The sequence below is a fragment of the Ochotona princeps genome, chromosome 14 (genome assembly GCF_030435755.1).
Source record: "Ochotona princeps isolate mOchPri1 chromosome 14, mOchPri1.hap1, whole genome shotgun sequence".
In the NCBI taxonomy this organism is placed as follows: Eukaryota; Metazoa; Chordata; class Mammalia; order Lagomorpha; family Ochotonidae; genus Ochotona; species Ochotona princeps.
The window spans coordinates 1960382-1978553 of NC_080845.1; the positions used below are offsets into that span (position 1 = coordinate 1960382).

Genomic DNA, 18172 nt, shown 5'->3' on the forward strand with positions numbered 1-18172 from the left:
GGTATGTACAGTGCAGGCGCTCCAAGCAGGAGCCACAGGCGCCGGGTTCCCGCACCCCGCTTCCCCCGGGGTCTCCATCTAGAGCTTGGAAGTCGGGGGCTGTGGGAGGGGACGGAGCTGGAGGTCAACCTCGCCCGCTCCTGAGAGAAAAGAAAGGGGCTTCTGGAGGGGATAGGAAACCCACAGAGACCGCGGGCCGCGCCTGGAGGGCTAAGGGGACGCAGCCCAGGGGCCAGGCTTCGGCGGACCTGGCCTGTGACCCTCGAGGGGCACAAGATGGGAGGCGCCTGAGAAGGCCGGCGACCCCCAGCCCAAGGGACGTTGACCTGGGCGCGGGGCGGGCGGGCGCCTCACCGAGGCTGCGCGGCGCGCGGGAGGACGCCGGCCAACGGGGGCAGCGGCGGGGGCGGCTCACTGGCGCCCTGGAGTCCGTGGATGAGGATGCGGGGCACGAGGGGCCTCTGGAGCGCGGGCGGCGGAGCGCTGGGGCCGCGGTACAGGTAGAGCGCGGCTCCCGGGTCCAGGTTGGAAACCAGACTCTGCGGGTAGAAATAAGGCGACGGGAACATCCGCTGGAGCGCAGAGTAATTGCCCGCTTCTGCCAGCAGCTCCAGGCCGACGGCTGTCTGTCGCTTCCACTTAGTCCTGGGGACCAAAAGAGACGCGCACGGCGAGGTGAGGGCCGGGGACCCGCCGCAGGAGCCCACGCCAGGGACGGCGCTCCCACAAGCCCACGGCCCACGCCCGGCCTGCCGTGGTTCCTGGCCCCATTCTGCAGAAAAACAAACTGACAAGCCACCCTTTTGCCATCACCTCAAACAAGCAGCGGTGAGCCCGGGGTCTAGAGGAAGCCCGGTCCTGGATCCCGCTGCGGCGGGGGCCCTCAGCACCTCCGTCCCGCTGGGACTCCTCAGGAAGCAAGACCACCCTGGACGGTGGCGGGCGAGGCCCGATCCCCCGGTAGGATCCCCCGGGGCCAAGGCTCCAAACGTGAGCAGAGGCCGCTGTTGTGCACACACCCCCATTCCCAGCCCCGAGACTCCCATGGCCAAGGCCAGAGAAGGCCGACCTGGACCATCGGGCTCACCTGCTGGTGAAGCTGACGCTGGCCAGCCTGGGTCCCAGACAGTCACCCCCAGCCCCGTGCTTCTCCGGAATGATTCATCATCATCATAATTGTGTAATTACTGTAACGGGCCTTAATTATTGATGCCCGGGGCAGTAATCGGTATTTATTATTCATGGGGCTTGCCAGTGTTCCCAGCTCCTTTAACAGAACCGCCAGTCGTCTAAGCTGAGCGCTGCAGCCATCGGCCAGCGTGAGGGTGGCCCAACGTGGGCTTTACTTGTGTGGCTGCTGCACCTGTGCCTGATCTGCCTTTCGGTGGGACACCAGGAGTCAGGGCCCAGAAAGCACTGCTTTCCGGGTGCCCTCCTCTAGTTTCAGGGTCAAGGAACTCAGCGAAAGCTCACAGACCCACGGTGGCCACTGGGATGCAACTGTGACCACCAGCACCTGAGGGCCATGGCTGCTGGCTGGTTCTCTCTAGCAACACTGGAGACCCACACCCCGCCACAGCTGAGGCTTCCACAGGGAGACCCGGGAGCCCAGCTGGGTCATGTGGGAGTTCACCTGTCCCAGATGACTGGACACTGTATCCTAAGTCCACACTCCTCCTTGGGCCTTCACAGTGAGAATGTGCTCGGTCCAGTTTGCTTACTTACACAGAATGGAAGGAGTCTAGGGACCTTTCCTGTGGGCATTGACAGGCGCGCCAGAGCCCTGCCTTACCTGCGGTTCTGGTACCAGGTCTTGACCTGGGTGTCGGTGAGGTTGAGCGAGGCGGCGAGCTCCATGCGGTCCTGCACGCTCAGGTACTTCTGCCGCTCGAAGCTGCGCTCCAGCTGTGCCAGCTGATGGTCGGTAAAGGCCGTGCGCGCCTTTCGGGGCTTCTTCAGGCGCACGGGGGGACTGTCCCGGGAGCTGGAGATCTCGCGGTCGCCCTCCTCCTTCACTGCGGAGACAGCGGCGCGTCAGGGCCCGGCTGCTGCCCGCAGCCTCCCACCCCGGTGCTGGCGATCGGCTAAAAGCGGCTCAGACCGCCGCGCTGGCCCTGCCGCTCGAAGCGCAGCGAGCGCCGTGCGTCTGCCGGCCGACCGCTCACAGCGGCGGCCTCCCAGCTCCCCCAGGAGCAGGGCGTGAACCCCAGAGCGGTGGAGGAAGCTCCCGAGGCCTTGTGCCTCGGAGAGCTCCCGGGAGAAAGAACCCGAACCCCGAAAAAACTCAACCCACTTTCCGCACCCCCCCCCCCGCCGTGCGCCGGGATGGGACATCTGAGCCGCCCCTGCGGTGCAACCGGACCGGACCCGCCGCGTGGGGAGATGGGAGGGAGCTCCCCACCACACACAACCCACCCGTATCCCCGAGGACGAGGATGCGCTGAGCACCTGTGTCAGGTTGGAAAAACCCGCGTGGAGAGATAAAAACCGGCTCCTGCGCGGCAGTCCTGCAGAGGAAAGTCCTGTGCCCACGTCCCGCGGGCCCCGCTGTGGACAGGGACCTGCAGCGGTAGTGCTGCCTTCGAACTGTCAGAACCGGGCGCTGGGCCCTTGGAGAAGGCAAGCCGGCTCAAGGCGCCTTGCGTTAGGCACGCCCGCTGCCTGCTGGCTGAGTTTCCTTGAGGTCATTTTGCCCACCCTGGCACTGTGTGGCTATAGCCCACAGCCGGGCCCCTACCCTCCCGGGTCCAAGGATGGCCAGAGCCAGTGCAGGTTTATTTTTGTCTAGACGATTTCGTGGGTGCTGACTGCACAAGAACGGCACCCTCGGTCTCTCCATGGAACAAACGCACCTCCCTCCCTCCTTCTCCCAAAGCGAATCTGTGACTGGAGGGGGTCCCCATCTCTCCGAAGCACACAGCCTGGGCTGCAGGCTTCTGCGCCCCCACCACCGCCCTGATCTCTCTTTATTCTCTTTAACGGTGAGTTTCATCATGCCTGGCATTTGCTGTGACAGGGTGCAGCTGAATGTAGGTAGATTTCTCTCTGTAGGAAACAATAATCCGGTTAATTGAACCACTGGGGAGCAAGACTTTTCAACCGGAAAGGCAGCTTTGTTGCGGAGAGGGCAGCGGGCCCCAGCCCCGGATCTGGGAGCGGAGAGCTGCAGGAGGGAAAGGAATCTCCTGCGTCCTCCAGCCAGGCGTGGTCCTGTACCCCGTCACTGGAGCCAAGCCACAGTCTAGAGGGGATGGGGTGGGGCGGGGGTGAAGTCTCTAAGTGGATTTGAGGAAAGAGGGACCCAAACTTAAAACCCCTGGCTTGCAGGAGCTAAGGGCTGGGGTGTGTAGCCGGTTGGGGCTGCCCGGCTTTCTCTCCCACACCCTGGAGCCCAACTCTGCTTCCGCCTTTGGGACAGTCGGGCCTCAGCTTCAGAGGCTCTGGTCTGGAGCCCTGCTGACCCAAAGCTCCAGCCACGGGGCTGCTCTGGTTCCTGCAGGCCCTGGCCTTCCACAGCCTTCCTTCACCCTTCACCGCAGCTTCTTGCAATTTCCCCTTCACCCTCCTTAGAAGAAGTGACTCAGCGTGGAAGGCAGGGCCCCTCCCCTTGCCACCGGCCAGGCTTCCTGTCCCCCCCAGGCTTCCTGTTACCTCCACATTTCAGAATCACTCTAGACTAGAACACTAGAATCACTCTAGAACACCAACGCGACAGTGATGGGGGCATGAGCAGGGGAGGAGGTTTCCAGCTGCCAGACCCTTGTCTCTCATCAGACTGCCACCGGGACTGAAGCACGCGGGTATTCCAGTAAGCTTACCCCTCTAATATCAAAACTGGAGGAAAAGCTGTAACGGTGTTTTCTTGTGCACCCGCCCGTCTGCCCATGCAGCCAGTGCCAGCCGTTAGCACCACGGCTGGAGAAGCCTGTCCCTGCCCCGGCTCTAACCAGAGCCGAGTGATCTTGTCATGGCTGCAAATTGGAAATAAGGAAACATGATGTTCATCTTCTCTGTTGATGTTGCCTCCCCACCCCCACAACCTGCCTGTCTCTAGAACAAATTTGGCCTCTTGGATTAGGCCACGGAGGAGGAGCAAGGGTTGCTGGACTCACTGCCCTCTCAATCTCCTCCTGGGGGTGTGGGGGGGGGGGAACCTCATAATCTGGGTGTTTTCCAAGCCTGGCAGGGCCCAGCCTGGCTGAAGGAGCCTCGGCAGGTCGCACGGGAGGCTGAGAGGAACGGTCTGCGAGCCGGCGGCCTCACAGGGCTCGGAAGGCAGAGCTAGCTGCTAGCGAATTCTTGGCTGGGAGGAGGGCTACAGGAGCCTTCCTGCAAATTTCTGTGTGAAAACTTAGGGCCAACGGGGGTTAGCAGGTGCAGGGCCCCCAGACAATAAAGAAGCTGCTTTTGGAGGGGCATTTTGTCTTATGAAAAGGGGGTCCCAGAAATTATTTAAGCCACCAGGGCAGCAGGGAAAAGCCTGCCAGGTTCCCTTTTCTGTCAAATGGGGACACAGGGCTCTTCACCACCAGGCCCAGTAACCGTCACCCCGCGTATTCCTCTCCTGGTAGGTCTGACCGTGTCACACAGCTAATGTTGAGGTAGTGCCTGGGAGATGTTCTGTGGTTTTTTCCGTTTCTCCACCCTTTCCTCTCTCTTTCCTGTCCCTTCCTTTCCTTTCCTTCTCTTTTTCCTCCTATTACGGATCTTAGCTCTTTGGCTAAGTTAGAACGAAGACTGGACAGTCCGCTACATAAACGGAAACTGGGCAGGCAGCAAGTCCGCCATCGGTGACAGCAGGGCTGGTAGATGCAAGAACCCCTGGGTCTCCCACCCAGCCTGGCGTTCACTGCCCGTGGTGGGTTCAGTCGTACCCATGAGAACCTGCAGGTGAGCATGGATCCTTCCCTCTGAGCCTGCTCCCCACCAGCCTCCAGGCTGCTGTCTCTACTTCCCAGCCTGTCTTTCTTTATGCTGGTTCCACAGCACGCCATCTGCTCTTCCCAGCCTGGAAAGCCAGAGTCAGAGGGGCAAGGATTGTGAGGGTTCCCAAAGCACCTTACGGGCTTCCACTGCACCCGGTGGCTGTCGGTCCCCCAGCAGTGCCTGCACAAAGTCTTTTGCCCTAGAGCCACTGGTCCAGCGGGTGCCCTGCTGCATGGGGTTAGTACCAGCTGGAGTTTAGAAAGTTTGCTTAGTGCATTTGGGAACAGTCTGTCCTCAAGTACGCCGGACCCTTCCCAGCCCCCACACCGTCCACTGGATACAGCCACGGAACTGGCTGCGTGGTTCCCATGAAACCGACTGTTCAGCCTGGGCCTGGAGGGAGCCTGGAGGTGGGTGCACAGGCAGGTTCCCATGTGCGCGCGCACTCAAGTTTTTAAAACGCCAGTTTTGCAAAGATCACATTCCCGCCAAGTTGCCACCTCCGCTGCTCTTACCTTTATATTCAGAGTCGGACGACGCATTGCTGCCACCCTTGTCCAGCTTGTCTCTGAAGTCCTCCCCTGCCTTGGCTGCAAGGCGTCCGCCAGGCTCGGGGGCTGCCGGCTGCCCGCTGCTGGAGTAGGGTGCGCAGGCCGCGAGTGGCTTGCAATCGGCAAGAATGTCCCGGATCAGAAAGGAGGAGGTGACGGTGCGCGACTGGGCCGGCGCCGAGAGCTGCCCCTGCTGCAGGTGGGAGTCCAAACCGGGGCCCGGGGCTGCGCCAGGCCGTGGGGCGCCGGTCTCCAAACAGTCCCGTCCAGGCGAGGCTGGCGAGGAGCAGTCGCTGCTGCTCTCGGAGCGCGGACTCAGCTCCAGGGGCGACCCGCAGTCCCCGAGCAAGGGGTCCCCCTTGGGAAGGGCGGGGCTGCCCGCACGGTGGGAGAGGATGGAGTCGATCCCAAAGCCATTGGAGCCTTCCATAGCCAAGGCGCGACCCGACCAGTCCCCGCAGCTCCCCACCCACCCCCGGCCCCAGCCACCGCCGCTGCCCCTGCCCCTAGCTGCGGGCTGGCATGAGGAAGGCGGGCAGGGAGCCTGCGGGCACCTTGGACTAAGTTCAGCCTTGGGGGAGCCCGGGAGCGCTGGGCCAGCCTCCTCTGCGCATTAGATCCAGAAGGGCTCAGCGCATCTTCTGCAGCACCGCGCCGAGCCGCTGAGTCGAGGGGGGGTGGTGGGAGTGTCAGGGAGGAAGGGGAGGGCGGGTGCGTCAAGTTAGGGAGAGCGAAGGGGGAGAAGGACGCCCGAGGGCCCCTTTGGCACAGAGAAAACGCGAGAATGCTGGAATCTAAATAAAGAATGGCTATTTTTTGGGGGGGGGGTGGAATCTAAACCGCACCGCTTTTTTTCCAGGCCAAGCAGTGGCCGAGTGTGTCGGTGTCGGGGTCAGCGCCGAGGAGAGCCGCGGGCCCCAGCCGTGGGTTCGGGGCCGGCGGAGCGGAGCGCACCTGCCGGAGTCAGCACCGCGGAGAGCAGCGGCGGCCCGAGGCGCATGCCGGCCGCACCTGCCGGGCTCTGGGCGCCGCGCCGGGGCCGTCAGCACCGCGGACAGAGCTCGCCACGCACCTTCGCCGCCCCGGCCTCTAAAAAAAAAAATGAACTTGTGTCACTTTTACTTTGGGGCTGGGTGGGTATTTTTTTTGTTGTTGTCTTTTTTTTTCTGTTGTGTGTGTGTGTGCGTGTGCGTGTGTGTGCGTGTGTTTTAAAGGGGGCTCGCCCACGTGTCCCCGGAGTGGTGCCGCTGATTGGCTCCGTCCGATTTTGGGGGTGATGTCACGACTCCGCCAGCCGCCGGCCGAGTCCCCTTCCGTGTGATTCAAACAGACACTGAATTAATGCCGGCGCAGACCCCCCTGTTGGCCGGCGGCTTCCACGCAACTCGGCTTCCCGCAGGTGGGCGATGCGGGCCTAGATGGGGGCCATCCCCTGGCCAAGGTTTGCAGGGGCGCCCAGCCCAGGCCCACAGTTGTGCAACTACTTGGCTCCTCGGCGGTCCGCCCTAGACCCTCTTCCTGTGCCCCACTTCTGGTTTTTGTTTTCCTTCTTCCGGCCACAGAAAGGGGCTCCGTGCGGTGGAGAAAGACGAGTGTACAGTGAACCCCTCTCCCTGAGTGGGGAAGGAATTTCATGAAGTTGTTTTCGGGGCATCTCTCCCCCGGAACCCGCTGGGTTCTAGCTGTTTTCTGAGTGGGGCGATTTGCAGTTCTCTACAGGCGCTGAGGCCCCAGGGGAAGTGGGAAGGCCAAGTGGGTGCCCCGGGACGGGGCCGGCACAGGGAACGTACCGACCTCGGGAAGATCGCGCCCCCGGACGTCGGGAGACCTGGAGAGGCCCTTGCAGTCCCGAACAGGCAGCTCAAGGGACGAAGGGAGCCGTGGCCCCCGCCCCCTATAGGGGCCTCCACGGCTACCGCGTTGACGTTTGCGCCTGGGGACCGGAACGCACCGGAGCTTGCAAGCGCGAGTGTAGACTTCTGCGAAGAAAGGCTTCCGAATCCGTGCGGGGAGGCCGCGCGCCGGGGGAACGCTTCGCCAGCAGCGCGGGGCGGGGGGGGGGGGGGGCACTGGCTTCAGCGGTGCGAAAGATGCAAGCCCTGGCGCTCCCCACACTTCTGTGGTCGGCCTCCGGAGGCCAGGCAGATCTGAAGCGCGCCCAACGCCTGGTTCCTCTCCGCACCCGCCCCGGAGTGCAGACCTCGGCCGGCCGAGGGAGCGCAGCCCGTGCGCCCGTGGCCCAAGGCGCCCGCCCAGCGCCGGCAACAGGCCGCGAGCCCAGGCCTTCCCAGCCCGGCCCCCGCGCGCAGCCTCCCCGGCCGGGGATCCCGGAAAACGAACCCGGCCCCACCTGGGGCGCAGCGTCCGAGACCGCAGCCGCTGTGCGAGGCGCCCCGCGTTCCCTCAAAGCCGAGGCTCGGGACAGCCCCGCGAGGTTACTCCGAACGGAAACTTGGTCCTCCCTCGGGCGAGGTCAGCCGTGGCCTCACGCCCGGCTCCCCGCGCTCGCCTCCTGCGCCCGCCGGCAGATTGGAGGCGGCCTCACCGCCGGCCGGGCTGGGGGCGAGCGCGGGCGTCTCCCCGGGGACCATGGGCCCGGCTCGGCTGCAAGCTGTCGGGGAGGCGGGAGGGCTGGGGCCGCGGCCGAGCGAGCGGCTTTAGCGGGAGGGGAGGGGGCCATAAATCAGCCGGAGCGGAGCTGCCTGGCTGTTTCCCCGCCGCCGCCCAGCTTTGGGTCTCGCTCTCGCCCTCAGCACCTGCTCGCCCACGCCATCCCCAGGCCTGCGCCCGCAACCCGGAACACGCGTGCCCTCCCTGCCCTCGTACCTGGGGCGACAGGAGCCCCCCACCTCTCCAGGCTTGTTAGCGGAGATGACGCCCCTAAGCCAGGTCCTGGGAACCGGCCGGCCCCCCAAGGTCTCCAGAGCCGCTCTAGCTCCGGCTGAGGTTCCCGCCCACACCCTCACCCCTAGGCCTGTGGGTCTTAGGCCCGGGTCGGATCCCAAACCCAGCGAAGGCGCAGCCTCCCGGGCGCTGGGAGTTGCTAGGGAACAGAGAGGAAGAGGGGGAGACAACGCAGCCTCCAGGCCGCCAAGAACTGCGGGCTCGGGCTCCGGCCTGCTGCAGCCGCCGTGGGCTCCCGCCCTGGGCTCCGGCCTGGGCTCCGGCCTGCTGCAGCCGCCGTGGGCTCCCGCCCTGGGCTCCCGCCGTGGGCTCCCTACTCCGGCCGTCGGTTACGAGGTGCACGCAGCCGCTGGTTTTGTGTGGGATTCACGTGGGAAGTGAGCCCTCTCCCCGCCGACCGGTAGCCCCTCCGGAACTTTCTGCTTGAACCTTTCCTATCACCTATTTTCCCGCACTTGCCTGGGCCCCCTCCTCGCCCAGGCTCTGGGTCCCCAATCCTCGCCCACCCTAGGTGGTCTGGAAGGAGTGAGGCGGGATCCGGCTAGCCAGTGGGAGGCTCCAGGCAGCGGGGCTTGGGTCAGGGGGGCCGCTGTCAACAGAAAAGTCCCGGTGCCCAGCACTACGGGGTCTTAACTAGGGATCCAGCCCTGTGGGTGCGGGGGGGGGGGCAGGCGCCTGTCGCGGCTGCCCCCTTCCCACTTGCTCTTGAGATTTCTCTTGCTTCCAGTTCAGGCCCCTGGCCGCCCAGTTCTAGCAGACGACTGTCTGAAAACAGGCAGGTTTGTCGTGGCCCTCGGAGCACTCAGGATGAGAAGGGGCAGGCCCTCACTCTGCCTCCAGCGGGAAGCTCTCCCCCAGAGCTCCTCGGTGGGGAGCAGGGGTGGGAGGGAGCCAGACCGAGTCCTTCCAGCGCCTGGTGCTGGGGGCCCTGGGCTGGACTTGGAGTGGAGGATGGGTCACCCCCGGTTTAACCCTTTCTGTGTCTAGAATGTGGATTCCTTTACCTTTGGTTAAGTTGTTAGGTTCTTATTTTCAAACTACCGTATTAGCACAGGGCTGCTTTATCCCCCCCCCCCCCATGCCAGTTCTCTCTCAGCAGTTCCTGAAGCACCTGACTTGGTTGGAGGAGGCCTGGGGCCCCAGGGCTTGTTTTAACGGGATGGTGCCCATTTCACCTGCCCCTGGCCAAAGTCCCCAGGAATGTCTCAATTCTTGGATTGCCCACCACCTCTGGCAGCAATGGGCAGAGGCGTTCTGCAGGTTGGGACCCCTCTCCCCACCAGGGACTGCCTGCCTGCTGAGGTGGGTGTTGGCAGAGGCTGGTGGAGTGGGGTCCAGCCGCCAGACCCCGGTCCTAACAGGTGCACTGGGCAAAGACCAGGGCAGTGATGGACCTCAAGGTCACGCCCTTAACATTCTCAACCTGTGCGCGGGAGCTCCTGAAAGGACACATTCGTCCTTCCCTCTGGCTCTCTCCCTGCCCCCTTCCTCTCCTTTCTTCTGAGCGGTGCAGCCGGCTGCCGACCGGGCCTGCGCCCCCGAGAGTGGCACAAGGGAAGCTCATCTGTGAGGCGGCTCTCAGAAGGTGTCCACACACCTGATGCAAGCTGGGAGCTGCCCTGTGTTCCGTTTGCAGAATCTCTATTTTAAAAGCATAAAATTAACCACAAAACAAAAACGAAAGCGAAAAGCTCTACAACATAAGGGTTCCAGGCAGCAAGGGTTTCCCGAGTGAAAGGAGACGCAGCAAGGAAGGCCTGTCTGGGAGAATGCAAGAGCAAGGGCTTGACTGGACGCCAGACCCGCGTGGGCACCAGACTGGGCTCTGCTGCCGCCGGGCGGGCCTCCCTGGGTCCCCAGGGCTGAGCCTGCACCAGGAGGGGTGTCAGAGGCTGGGGGGAGCCAGGACGCCCAGCCGGCTCTGCCAGGACAGGGGCCTCTGCTTCCGGACTGGGTGGGCGGAGAGTGCTCTTCCCCCTCCACCTCCCTCTCTGGCCAACAGGAGCTCCAGCCAGGCAAGAAGTGCCTGTGGCTCCCTGCTACAAATCCTCCAGAACCCCGTTTCTTTTCTTCTGGCCAAGAAAATGATTAATTGTTTGGTGATAGGCAGGGCTTTGGGCTCCAGTTGAACAACCTGGTCAGTGGAGAGGAGGGCCTGTTTTGGACTGAGTGCTGCTGCTAAGCCGCCCCGCCCCTCCCCGGGCCCCTAGGTGGCTCTACGGATGCCCCAGCCTGTTCCACCTGCACACAGCTGCTGCATATGCCTCTGTCCCCAGGCTCCTGCACCCCCACACCCCAAGTGCCCCCTCTCAGAGAAGACGGCAGAGGTCAGGCAGATCAGACCGTTCTACTTGGTTACTGTGGTGTTGCCAAGAAACCCAGGCACGAGGGACAATGTTCTCTAATGCCAGCCAGCAGGGATATTTGCCAAAACAGGGGCACAAGACTGTTCCTCCTGGGAGGCCCATTCCTGCATGGCACCTATGCGATTACGGGACGGGAGTGGTGAGCCCAGGGCACCCCACTTTCCTCCATGTTTTACTGTGCAATTTTGGGGGCGGTGTGCAGGGCAGGCACTGGGACCAGTAGTGAACACTCCTGGCCTGGGGAAACCTGGTGGCCGCGCGTGTTGGGGGCTCCAGGCACTCTCTGACATTATTTTTTCCAGTTGAGAAGTTGGGGGGTGGGATGGCAGAGGAGGGTTAAAGTAAACTCCCAGTGCTCAGACTTCGGAGGACTCTGTCCCTGGTTATGAAGGGCAGGAAGTTGGTGTCCCCATCCCCTGCCCATTCCAGCTAGGATCATTCCAGGGAGGGCTGGGCTGTGGCCGGTGAGACATGTTGCCCCAAAAGATGAGAATCCCCTGGAATCCGCCCGGGTGGGCTTGAATAATTAACGGAGAGGAGGAGCTGGGAGAAAAGTGCTGGGACCCTCGGCCGCCGCCGACCACGGCTCACCAGTGGGTGGCGGTGTTGGACAAGGAAGGAGCCCAGGGACTCGGCTGCCAGTTGGTGTGGGCCCCGGCCGGGGAGGGTCCCAGGAGCAGGCAGAGGGCTGTTCCCAGGGCACAGTGCAGCCAGTCTCAAAGCGCCGGGTGCTTGAATAAACAAAGATTTAGCAGCCGGGCCTCTCCAGGGTCCAGGGCCAGCTGCACGCAAGGGGCGTGCCCTGCCTCCGGAACTCTGCTGGGTGCTTCCAGATTTACCCCATCCCGGCTCCATAGGGAATTTCCAAGCAAAGCACTGGACTGCATTCAAAGTATGTCCACCTGCCCGCAGCACTGCCTGACTCAGGCTGGGGTCCCTGCTTGCTGGCTTTTCACAGCAGGCATTCAGCACTGCTACTGCACTTACCTGGAAAGTGCCAGGCCCGTGCTGAGCACACGTGCAGGTTGTAATGCCACGGTGTGAGGATGCATCCTGCGGTGCGTGGAGGTTCCATCTCACAGACAAAGGAAGGCACACACTCAGGGTCACACAGAAACTCCTTGGCATGCAGGCCAGCACTGTGGCCCAGCAATAAAGCTGCTGCCCAGGACCCGGGCATCCTTATGGGTGCTGGTTCAAGTCCAACTGCTCTGCTTTCAATCCAGCTCCCTGCTGGTGGCCTGGAAAAGCCACAGAAATGGCCCAAGTGCTTCGGTCTCTATACGCACATGGTTTCGGCCATTGCAGCCATCTGGGGAGTGTACCAGCAGATGGAAGCTCTCTCTGCCTTGGCTGCCCAGTGCCCAGTGGCCGGGGGATGATGGGTGGGGTGGGGGGCTTTGGCCACAATGAATGAGGAGGCCTGGCTCCTGTGGTGGTGGTGGGAGGGGCACTGCAGGTCCCTGGGGTGGGGTGGGGTCAGGTTACACCTGCCTGGTGCAGTGGGGGCGGGTTTGGAATCACAGAAGCCCCTCCCCCTCTGTGGCTGAGCACCCGGGAGGGTGACTGGAATCAAGCATTGGTGCAGAGCCTTCTCACGGTACTCATTTCCTGCCAGCTTCAGGCGGACCTGTTCTGGGCCGACCCTGGGGACCCGGGCTTAGGCCCTGACCCCAGACAACACCTGCTGAAGAGGGAAAGCAGTGAGTGAACTGGGTGGGCTCTGCTGGGCAGCGAGCCCCCTGGGCGATGGCAGGGAGTGCCCTTTATTATGGCTAACTCTGTTTTTCATTTCAGATTTTGTCTCTTTTAGAGGCAGAGAGGGAGAAAGAATGAGGCCTCCCAGCTGCTGTCTCAGTGACACCATGACCAGGCTGGTTCAGGACTGAGGCTGGAGACTGGCGACACATTCCAGGGCAAAATTTGGGAGCCCTCAGGACCGGGGGTCTGCCTGGGAGAGTCTCAGATTCCTGGTACTCACAGCAGGGCATCACAGGAGGCCGACCACAGCACTTTTAATTGAAAATCAGAAGCAGCTGTTTTGTAGGGATAAAACAATAGGAAACAGGGAAGATGGGGCGGTGTAAAGAGGACCTGGGAGGTCCGCCACCCCCAACTCATGGTGGGCTCGCCTGATCAGCAGGGCCCAGTTCAGGGGGTGGGGAGGCCCCTCCTGCCCTCAGGGATCCCCGAAAGAGGACACTGTGCCAGGTGAGGCTGTCACGAAGCCCCATGTATGGGGGTTCTGGCAGCAATAGCAACAGTAGCAGCAGAAGCTGGAGAAGGCTGGGGTGGGGGCTGGGGCAGGGGCAGGAAGAAGGGTCTCGCTGGCCTCTGGAGAGGGCTGCTCAGGGGTGGGTATAGTTGCCCATCCGCAGGGTGCCCTGGCGCACCGCACACTCTTCTCGGTGGGCTTGGAATGCTCTCCTACGGTCGGCCTCAGTCGGGAAGGTGTCAAGATGGGCGGCCACCTGCGGACAGAGGGGAGAGCTGACAGCTGGCAGGTATGGCTGGGCCACGGGCTCCCACTCTCCCCGCTATCCCCATCACTCCAGTTGGACAGACAGTGCAGGAGCAGGTGAGTGAGGCAGCTGGGGTGGGGTGGCCACCCCCCGGAGTGCATCTGTCACTCACTTCAGTGCAGAGCAGCCCTCCACACACACACCTTTCGCCGGGTTCAGGGTGCCGATTACATGAGGCAGGCTTTGTGGGAGATATCCTGAGATCACAGGGTACCCCGAGAAGGTCGTCCCCCAGGCTGGGCTGCCACTGGGATCCCCCAGCCCCACCCTCTGTGCTCCACCCTCAGCTGTTTGCCAGGAGCTCCGTGGCCCCTCTACTTGGTCAGCAGGTGGAAGGCAATGCCGCCTGCAGCCTATGGGACAGGCTCCCAGGACTTTGCTGCCCAGGGGCAGTTAGCTGGCTAGGGACCTGAGGTGGGGTCGGTGAGGGAGTGGGGAGAGGGACACCTGGACTGACCTCCCCGTGCCCAACCAGGGAACTGGCTCTAAGTTCTGGATTCTTTCTGGAAGTTTCTACATGTGATCCACAGATGCAGAAAGGAGGTGAGGCAGGAACAGAAGCTTGTGAGAGCATACCTGGGAGAAGGGGACAGCCCCAGTGGGGACTGTGTCCAAAGCCCATGAGTCCCTGTGGGGAGCCACGTTTCCCAGGGGTGCCCAGCATCAGCTAAGCTGCAGGCTTGGGATTTGGGGGTTGGTCTTGAAATTGCCTGGGGGCTATGGTAACCCCAGCAGCAGTGTGCGTCCCATCCTGAGGCTCCTGAGCCCTCCAAGCTTGGAGCCCATGCAACCAGTGATGGCCACAGGGGGGCCGGGGGCTGACTGTCACCTCCATCTGCAGCTTTAGAAGCCCCCGACCCCGAGTGGCCTTACTAGAGTTCTGGAAAAAGCTCATCCCACGCTGTGTGCAGGGAAACCAGCTGGTAGCTGGCTGTGACACAGCACGTTAAGCCACTGTTTGCAACACTGACCTCCCCTCTGAACCAGGTTTGAGTCCTCCCATCCAGCTCCCTGTTAGTCCCCAGGGAAAGCAGCAGAAGGTGGTCCAAGTACTTGGGCCCCTGGCACCCACGTGTGGTTCTCAGATGGAATTCCTGACCCCTGGCTTTGATCTGGCCCAGCCTCACCCATCATGACTGCTAAGGCATGAATCACAGAGCAAAGAAACCGTTCTGGCTCTCCGTTTCTCTGTGTCACTCTAACTTTAAAATAAATGAATACATCTTTAAAAAAAAAAAGGGGGGGGGAGCGAAGCAGGGTGATGGCTCAATGGCTAAATTCTCACTTTGCAAGTGCCAGGATCCCTATGGGCACCCGTCCGGTCCCGGCTACACCACTTCCCATCCAGCTCTCTGCTTGTGGTCTGGGAGAACAGTTGAGGACGGCCCAACTGTGTGGGAGACCTGGAAGAAGCTCCTGGCTCCTTGCTTCGGATCGGCTCAACTCTGGCCATTGCGGCCACTTGGGGAGTGAACCAGTGGGTGGAAGATCTTTGTCTCTCCATAAATCTGATCTGTCTTTCCAATAAAAATAAATAAATCTTTTTTAAAAATTTAAGGCAGTAGCTGGCATATGGACTCAGTTTTCCTAACACCTGGGTCTCTCTGATACTCGGGGTGGGCTGGCTGGCCCTCGGCCCTCCCCTGCCTACCCCGGATGTCCAGCTGGCTGCCATGCTGTGGTCTCTGGGTCTCTGGGGCCATTCAGATTGGCTCCAGCGCTGCCCTGGTCACCACCCTGCTACGTGTTTTCCGGCTTAGAACATAGACATTTTATTCAATGCCCCTTTACTATTGTTATGATCAACAGACAGTTTCACAAAGCATATTTAAGGGGTACAGTCTGCTACCTTGGACTGATGCAGCCCCCACAAAACCATCCCACAATCGAGGTCCTAAAGTGCCCGTCCCCTGCTAGAGCTGCCTTGTGCCCCGGTGGGAAACAGCATGTGACATGAGTTACACTTTCTTTTCCAGAAATTTCAGGAGCACAATACAGTGTGCTACGAGACTGTCTACAATTTGTCACTAAGCGAATCTTGGGTCCCCTGCCCTGAGTCCCTAGGCCCTGTCTCTTCCCACTCGGCTCCCACAGGTTGCCATGGGTCCTCGGTGCTGCTTGAGGACCTTCCTCAGCCCTGGCACCAGGGGGACTGTGACCCCAAAAGGATATGGCCGTGTCCTGGCGCCCTGAGCCTGTGCAGGCACCCTTGCTTGGAGAAAGAATGTTTGTTGATGTGACCCAAGGCCGAGAGTGCCCTGGTGTGCTTGTGGGAGACAGAAGTGGACACGCGGTGGGGGGGGGGGGCAACCCAGTGATACCAGAGACCAGGAGAGGATCTTATACAGGGTCCAGTCCTGCTGAGCTCTGCCCACCCCACCCCACCCTCAATCTGGAACTGTAAGAGAAGGCATCCCTCCTCCCACCCCGAGCCACCATGTGTGGGCCTGTCTTGGCATCCTCAGGGCCATCAGGGAAGTCAGCATGCAAGGGTAGGGGTGCCCATGGTGGGTGGCAGGGAGGGGGTGGTGCTGACGGCAGGAGGTGCTTGGTGCCCACTCAGCTTTTCCCCAAGGATGGTCGCAGGAAGCTGCTCAGCCACATCCTGCGTGGGGAGGTGAGACATCAGACAGAAATCCCTGGTGCTTCACAAAACATCAGTACACCTGCCACCCACCAGTGACTGACCACACCCAGCTGGCACCTCTGGTGGGTGCGCTGCACTGGGCTGCCGGGGAAGCCTCCCACCTTGTGGAGTTCATACCCACCTGGAATTTCCTGGGGGCCCCCGGGAGCAACCAGCCCGGGCAGGTGAGGGCTGCTGCCCACTGCCCCACTGCCCGAGGGACTGCCGCCGTGCCCCAGTGCCTAGAATCCAAGATGCATTTCGGCAAGGTCGGAGGGGTGGACCAAATAAGTGAGCGAATACGTGAACAAATGAAGCAGAAAGCCTTCACCTGGCTCAGGTGTCAGCAAGGCTTCCCAGACCAGGTGAGATCTGCCTCTGGCTGGAAGGAAAGTGAGGGAGGAGGGCGAGGACAGGTGCCCAGCGGGGACCTGCGGGCTAGACAGGAAAGCCAAGATCTGGGGGGAGGGGAACACGCTCAGACCTGCCTGCAGCAACCCCAGGTCGGGGGCAGCAGTGCCCATCCTGCCTCCCAGACAGCCCTAAGTTCCAAAACATCCCCAGCGGGCAGTGGAAAGCCCCAGAAGGCCAGAGCTGGCACCCAAGGACCTTTCTCATCACAGCAGCGTCAGTGCTGGAGCTGGACGCTACAGGATCATGCCCCACTCGTACACTCACTCATACACACACTCACATACACGCTCATGTCTAAACAGTCACACACACACTCTCTCACACACTCACGCATGCCTCAGAGCAGCCCAGTGAGGCCAGACCCCTGCTGTGTCCATTACACAGGCGGAATAGTGGGGACCAGGCATCCAGACACTTGCCCTGGGTTTTCTGGTCCCTAGCTCTTCCTGACCCAGCCCCGTGTCCCTCAACCAATGTCCACTGAGCGAGCACAGAGGCAGTCACTGCAAGCAAACAAGGCTACACTGTCCCCCTGCAAGGTTCAGCAGGTGCGGGATCCGGATGAAGACCCTCATTACAAGGCAGGCCCCAGCCCCTGTGAGGTCACAACCCTGCGGACCCCTGGAGTCAGAACTACAGAGCAAGGAATGCCTTCTGAGTGGCTTCTAAATGAAGTCATCTGCAGTCTCTCCGCCTGGAGCTAAGAATTGGAACGGCTTTGGCAGGAGACAGCTTTGCTGAAGGAGGCTGTGAGTGGCAGCAAGGTCGAAGCAGGTAAACAGAGAGGCACGTGTCGCTGGCAGGGAGCCCTGCACCACCGGAAGGCCAGGGCACAGTCACAGAGCGTGCGGGGGTGGGGGTGCTCCCCAAGGGCGAGGACTGCAGGAGGTCCAGGGAGGCCCGGCTGAGATCCTGAGACTGTGTGCCATGCCCAGTGGACTGCCCAGGAGTACCAGAGCCAGCCAGGAGGAACAGAAAGGGAGGACTGTGTGAGAGCCCTGACATAACTCATGGGGGGAGACAGGATCCAGCTCAGCCAGGGACTGGCAAGATGGGCAAGATTGGGCTACGGTGAGCAATATTGGGAACTTAAAGGGGATTTGTTCTGGGCACCCATAAGTGAGCTGAAGAATACCCAGAGAGTTGGGGCGAGGAGAGGACTTGAGATCATTGCACCCCAGCTCTCCAGTGTCACAGATGGGAAGCAGGGGGGCAGAGTGGGATGCCAGGCCACCGGGTCCGTGAGTCCTGAACAGCCAGCTGCAAGGCTGCCTCCACTCTGCCCGCCCCTCCCCCATGGCCTCCACCAACTGCTCCTGATGGACGCCCTTCAGCGTGCCTGTGACAGTTCATTAACTTTACACCAAACTTTCGTATTTCCTGTTTTGCTTTTAGTATAAAAAAGTCATTACTTTGGGCCTGTCACAATGGCTCAATAGCTAAATCCTCACCTTGCAGGTGCCAGAATCCTATATGTATGTCAGTCCGTGACCTAGCTGCTCCACTTCCCATTCAACTCCCAGCTTGTGACCTGGGAGGGCAACAGAGGATGGCCCAGGGCCTTGCTATCCTGCACCAATGTGAGAGTCCTGGAAGAAGCCCCTGGCTCCTGGCTTCAGATCAGTTCAGCTCTGGCCATTGCAGCCACTTGAGGGTGAACCAGCAGGTGGAAGATCTTTCTCTCTGTAAGTCTGATCTGCCTTTCCAATGAAAGTGGATAGATTTTAATTGTGTGTGTGGGTTTGAGCATAACAGGGCCAAGGCAGGGGAGCCCTGTGCATTGGCCCACCCCCAAATGCCCACATGGTGGGGGCTGGGAGCGCCCGGTGCATTGCTAACCTGCACCGCACAAGGCACCAGGTA

General features: G+C 61.5%; 2 protein-coding genes across 3 annotated transcripts in view; both read right to left on the bottom strand.

The window, feature by feature from the left end:
* Nucleotides 1–334: 334 nt before the first annotated feature.
* On the bottom strand, nt 335–6241 carry BARHL1 (BarH like homeobox 1). Of its 2 annotated transcripts, none has more exons than XM_004593467.2 (3): nt 5442–6241; nt 1793–2015; nt 335–645 (listed from the first exon to the last, which is right to left on the bottom strand). In XM_004593467.2, the coding sequence occupies exons 1-3, from the start codon at nt 5905–5907 to the stop codon at nt 351–353; spliced, it is 984 nt and encodes a 327-aa protein (XP_004593524.1). In that variant the 5' UTR covers nt 5908–6241; the 3' UTR covers nt 335–350. The 2 variants fall into 2 exon arrangements, with proteins under 2 accessions (XP_004593524.1, XP_036352574.1); XM_036496681.2 differs by lacking the exon at nt 5442–6241 and adding an exon at nt 2963–2992 and having other exon boundaries at nt 1793–2022.
* Nucleotides 6242–12760: 6519 nt separating this feature from the next.
* Nucleotides 12761–18172, bottom strand: part of CFAP77 (cilia and flagella associated protein 77) — a 117969-nt gene continuing 112557 nt past the window's right edge. Inside the window, exon 6 of the mRNA XM_004593674.2 lies at nt 12761–13218. Coding sequence (XP_004593731.2) covers nt 13096–13218 — 123 coding nt within the window. The 3' untranslated portion in view covers nt 12761–13095. The remainder of the gene's footprint in view (nt 13219–18172) is intronic.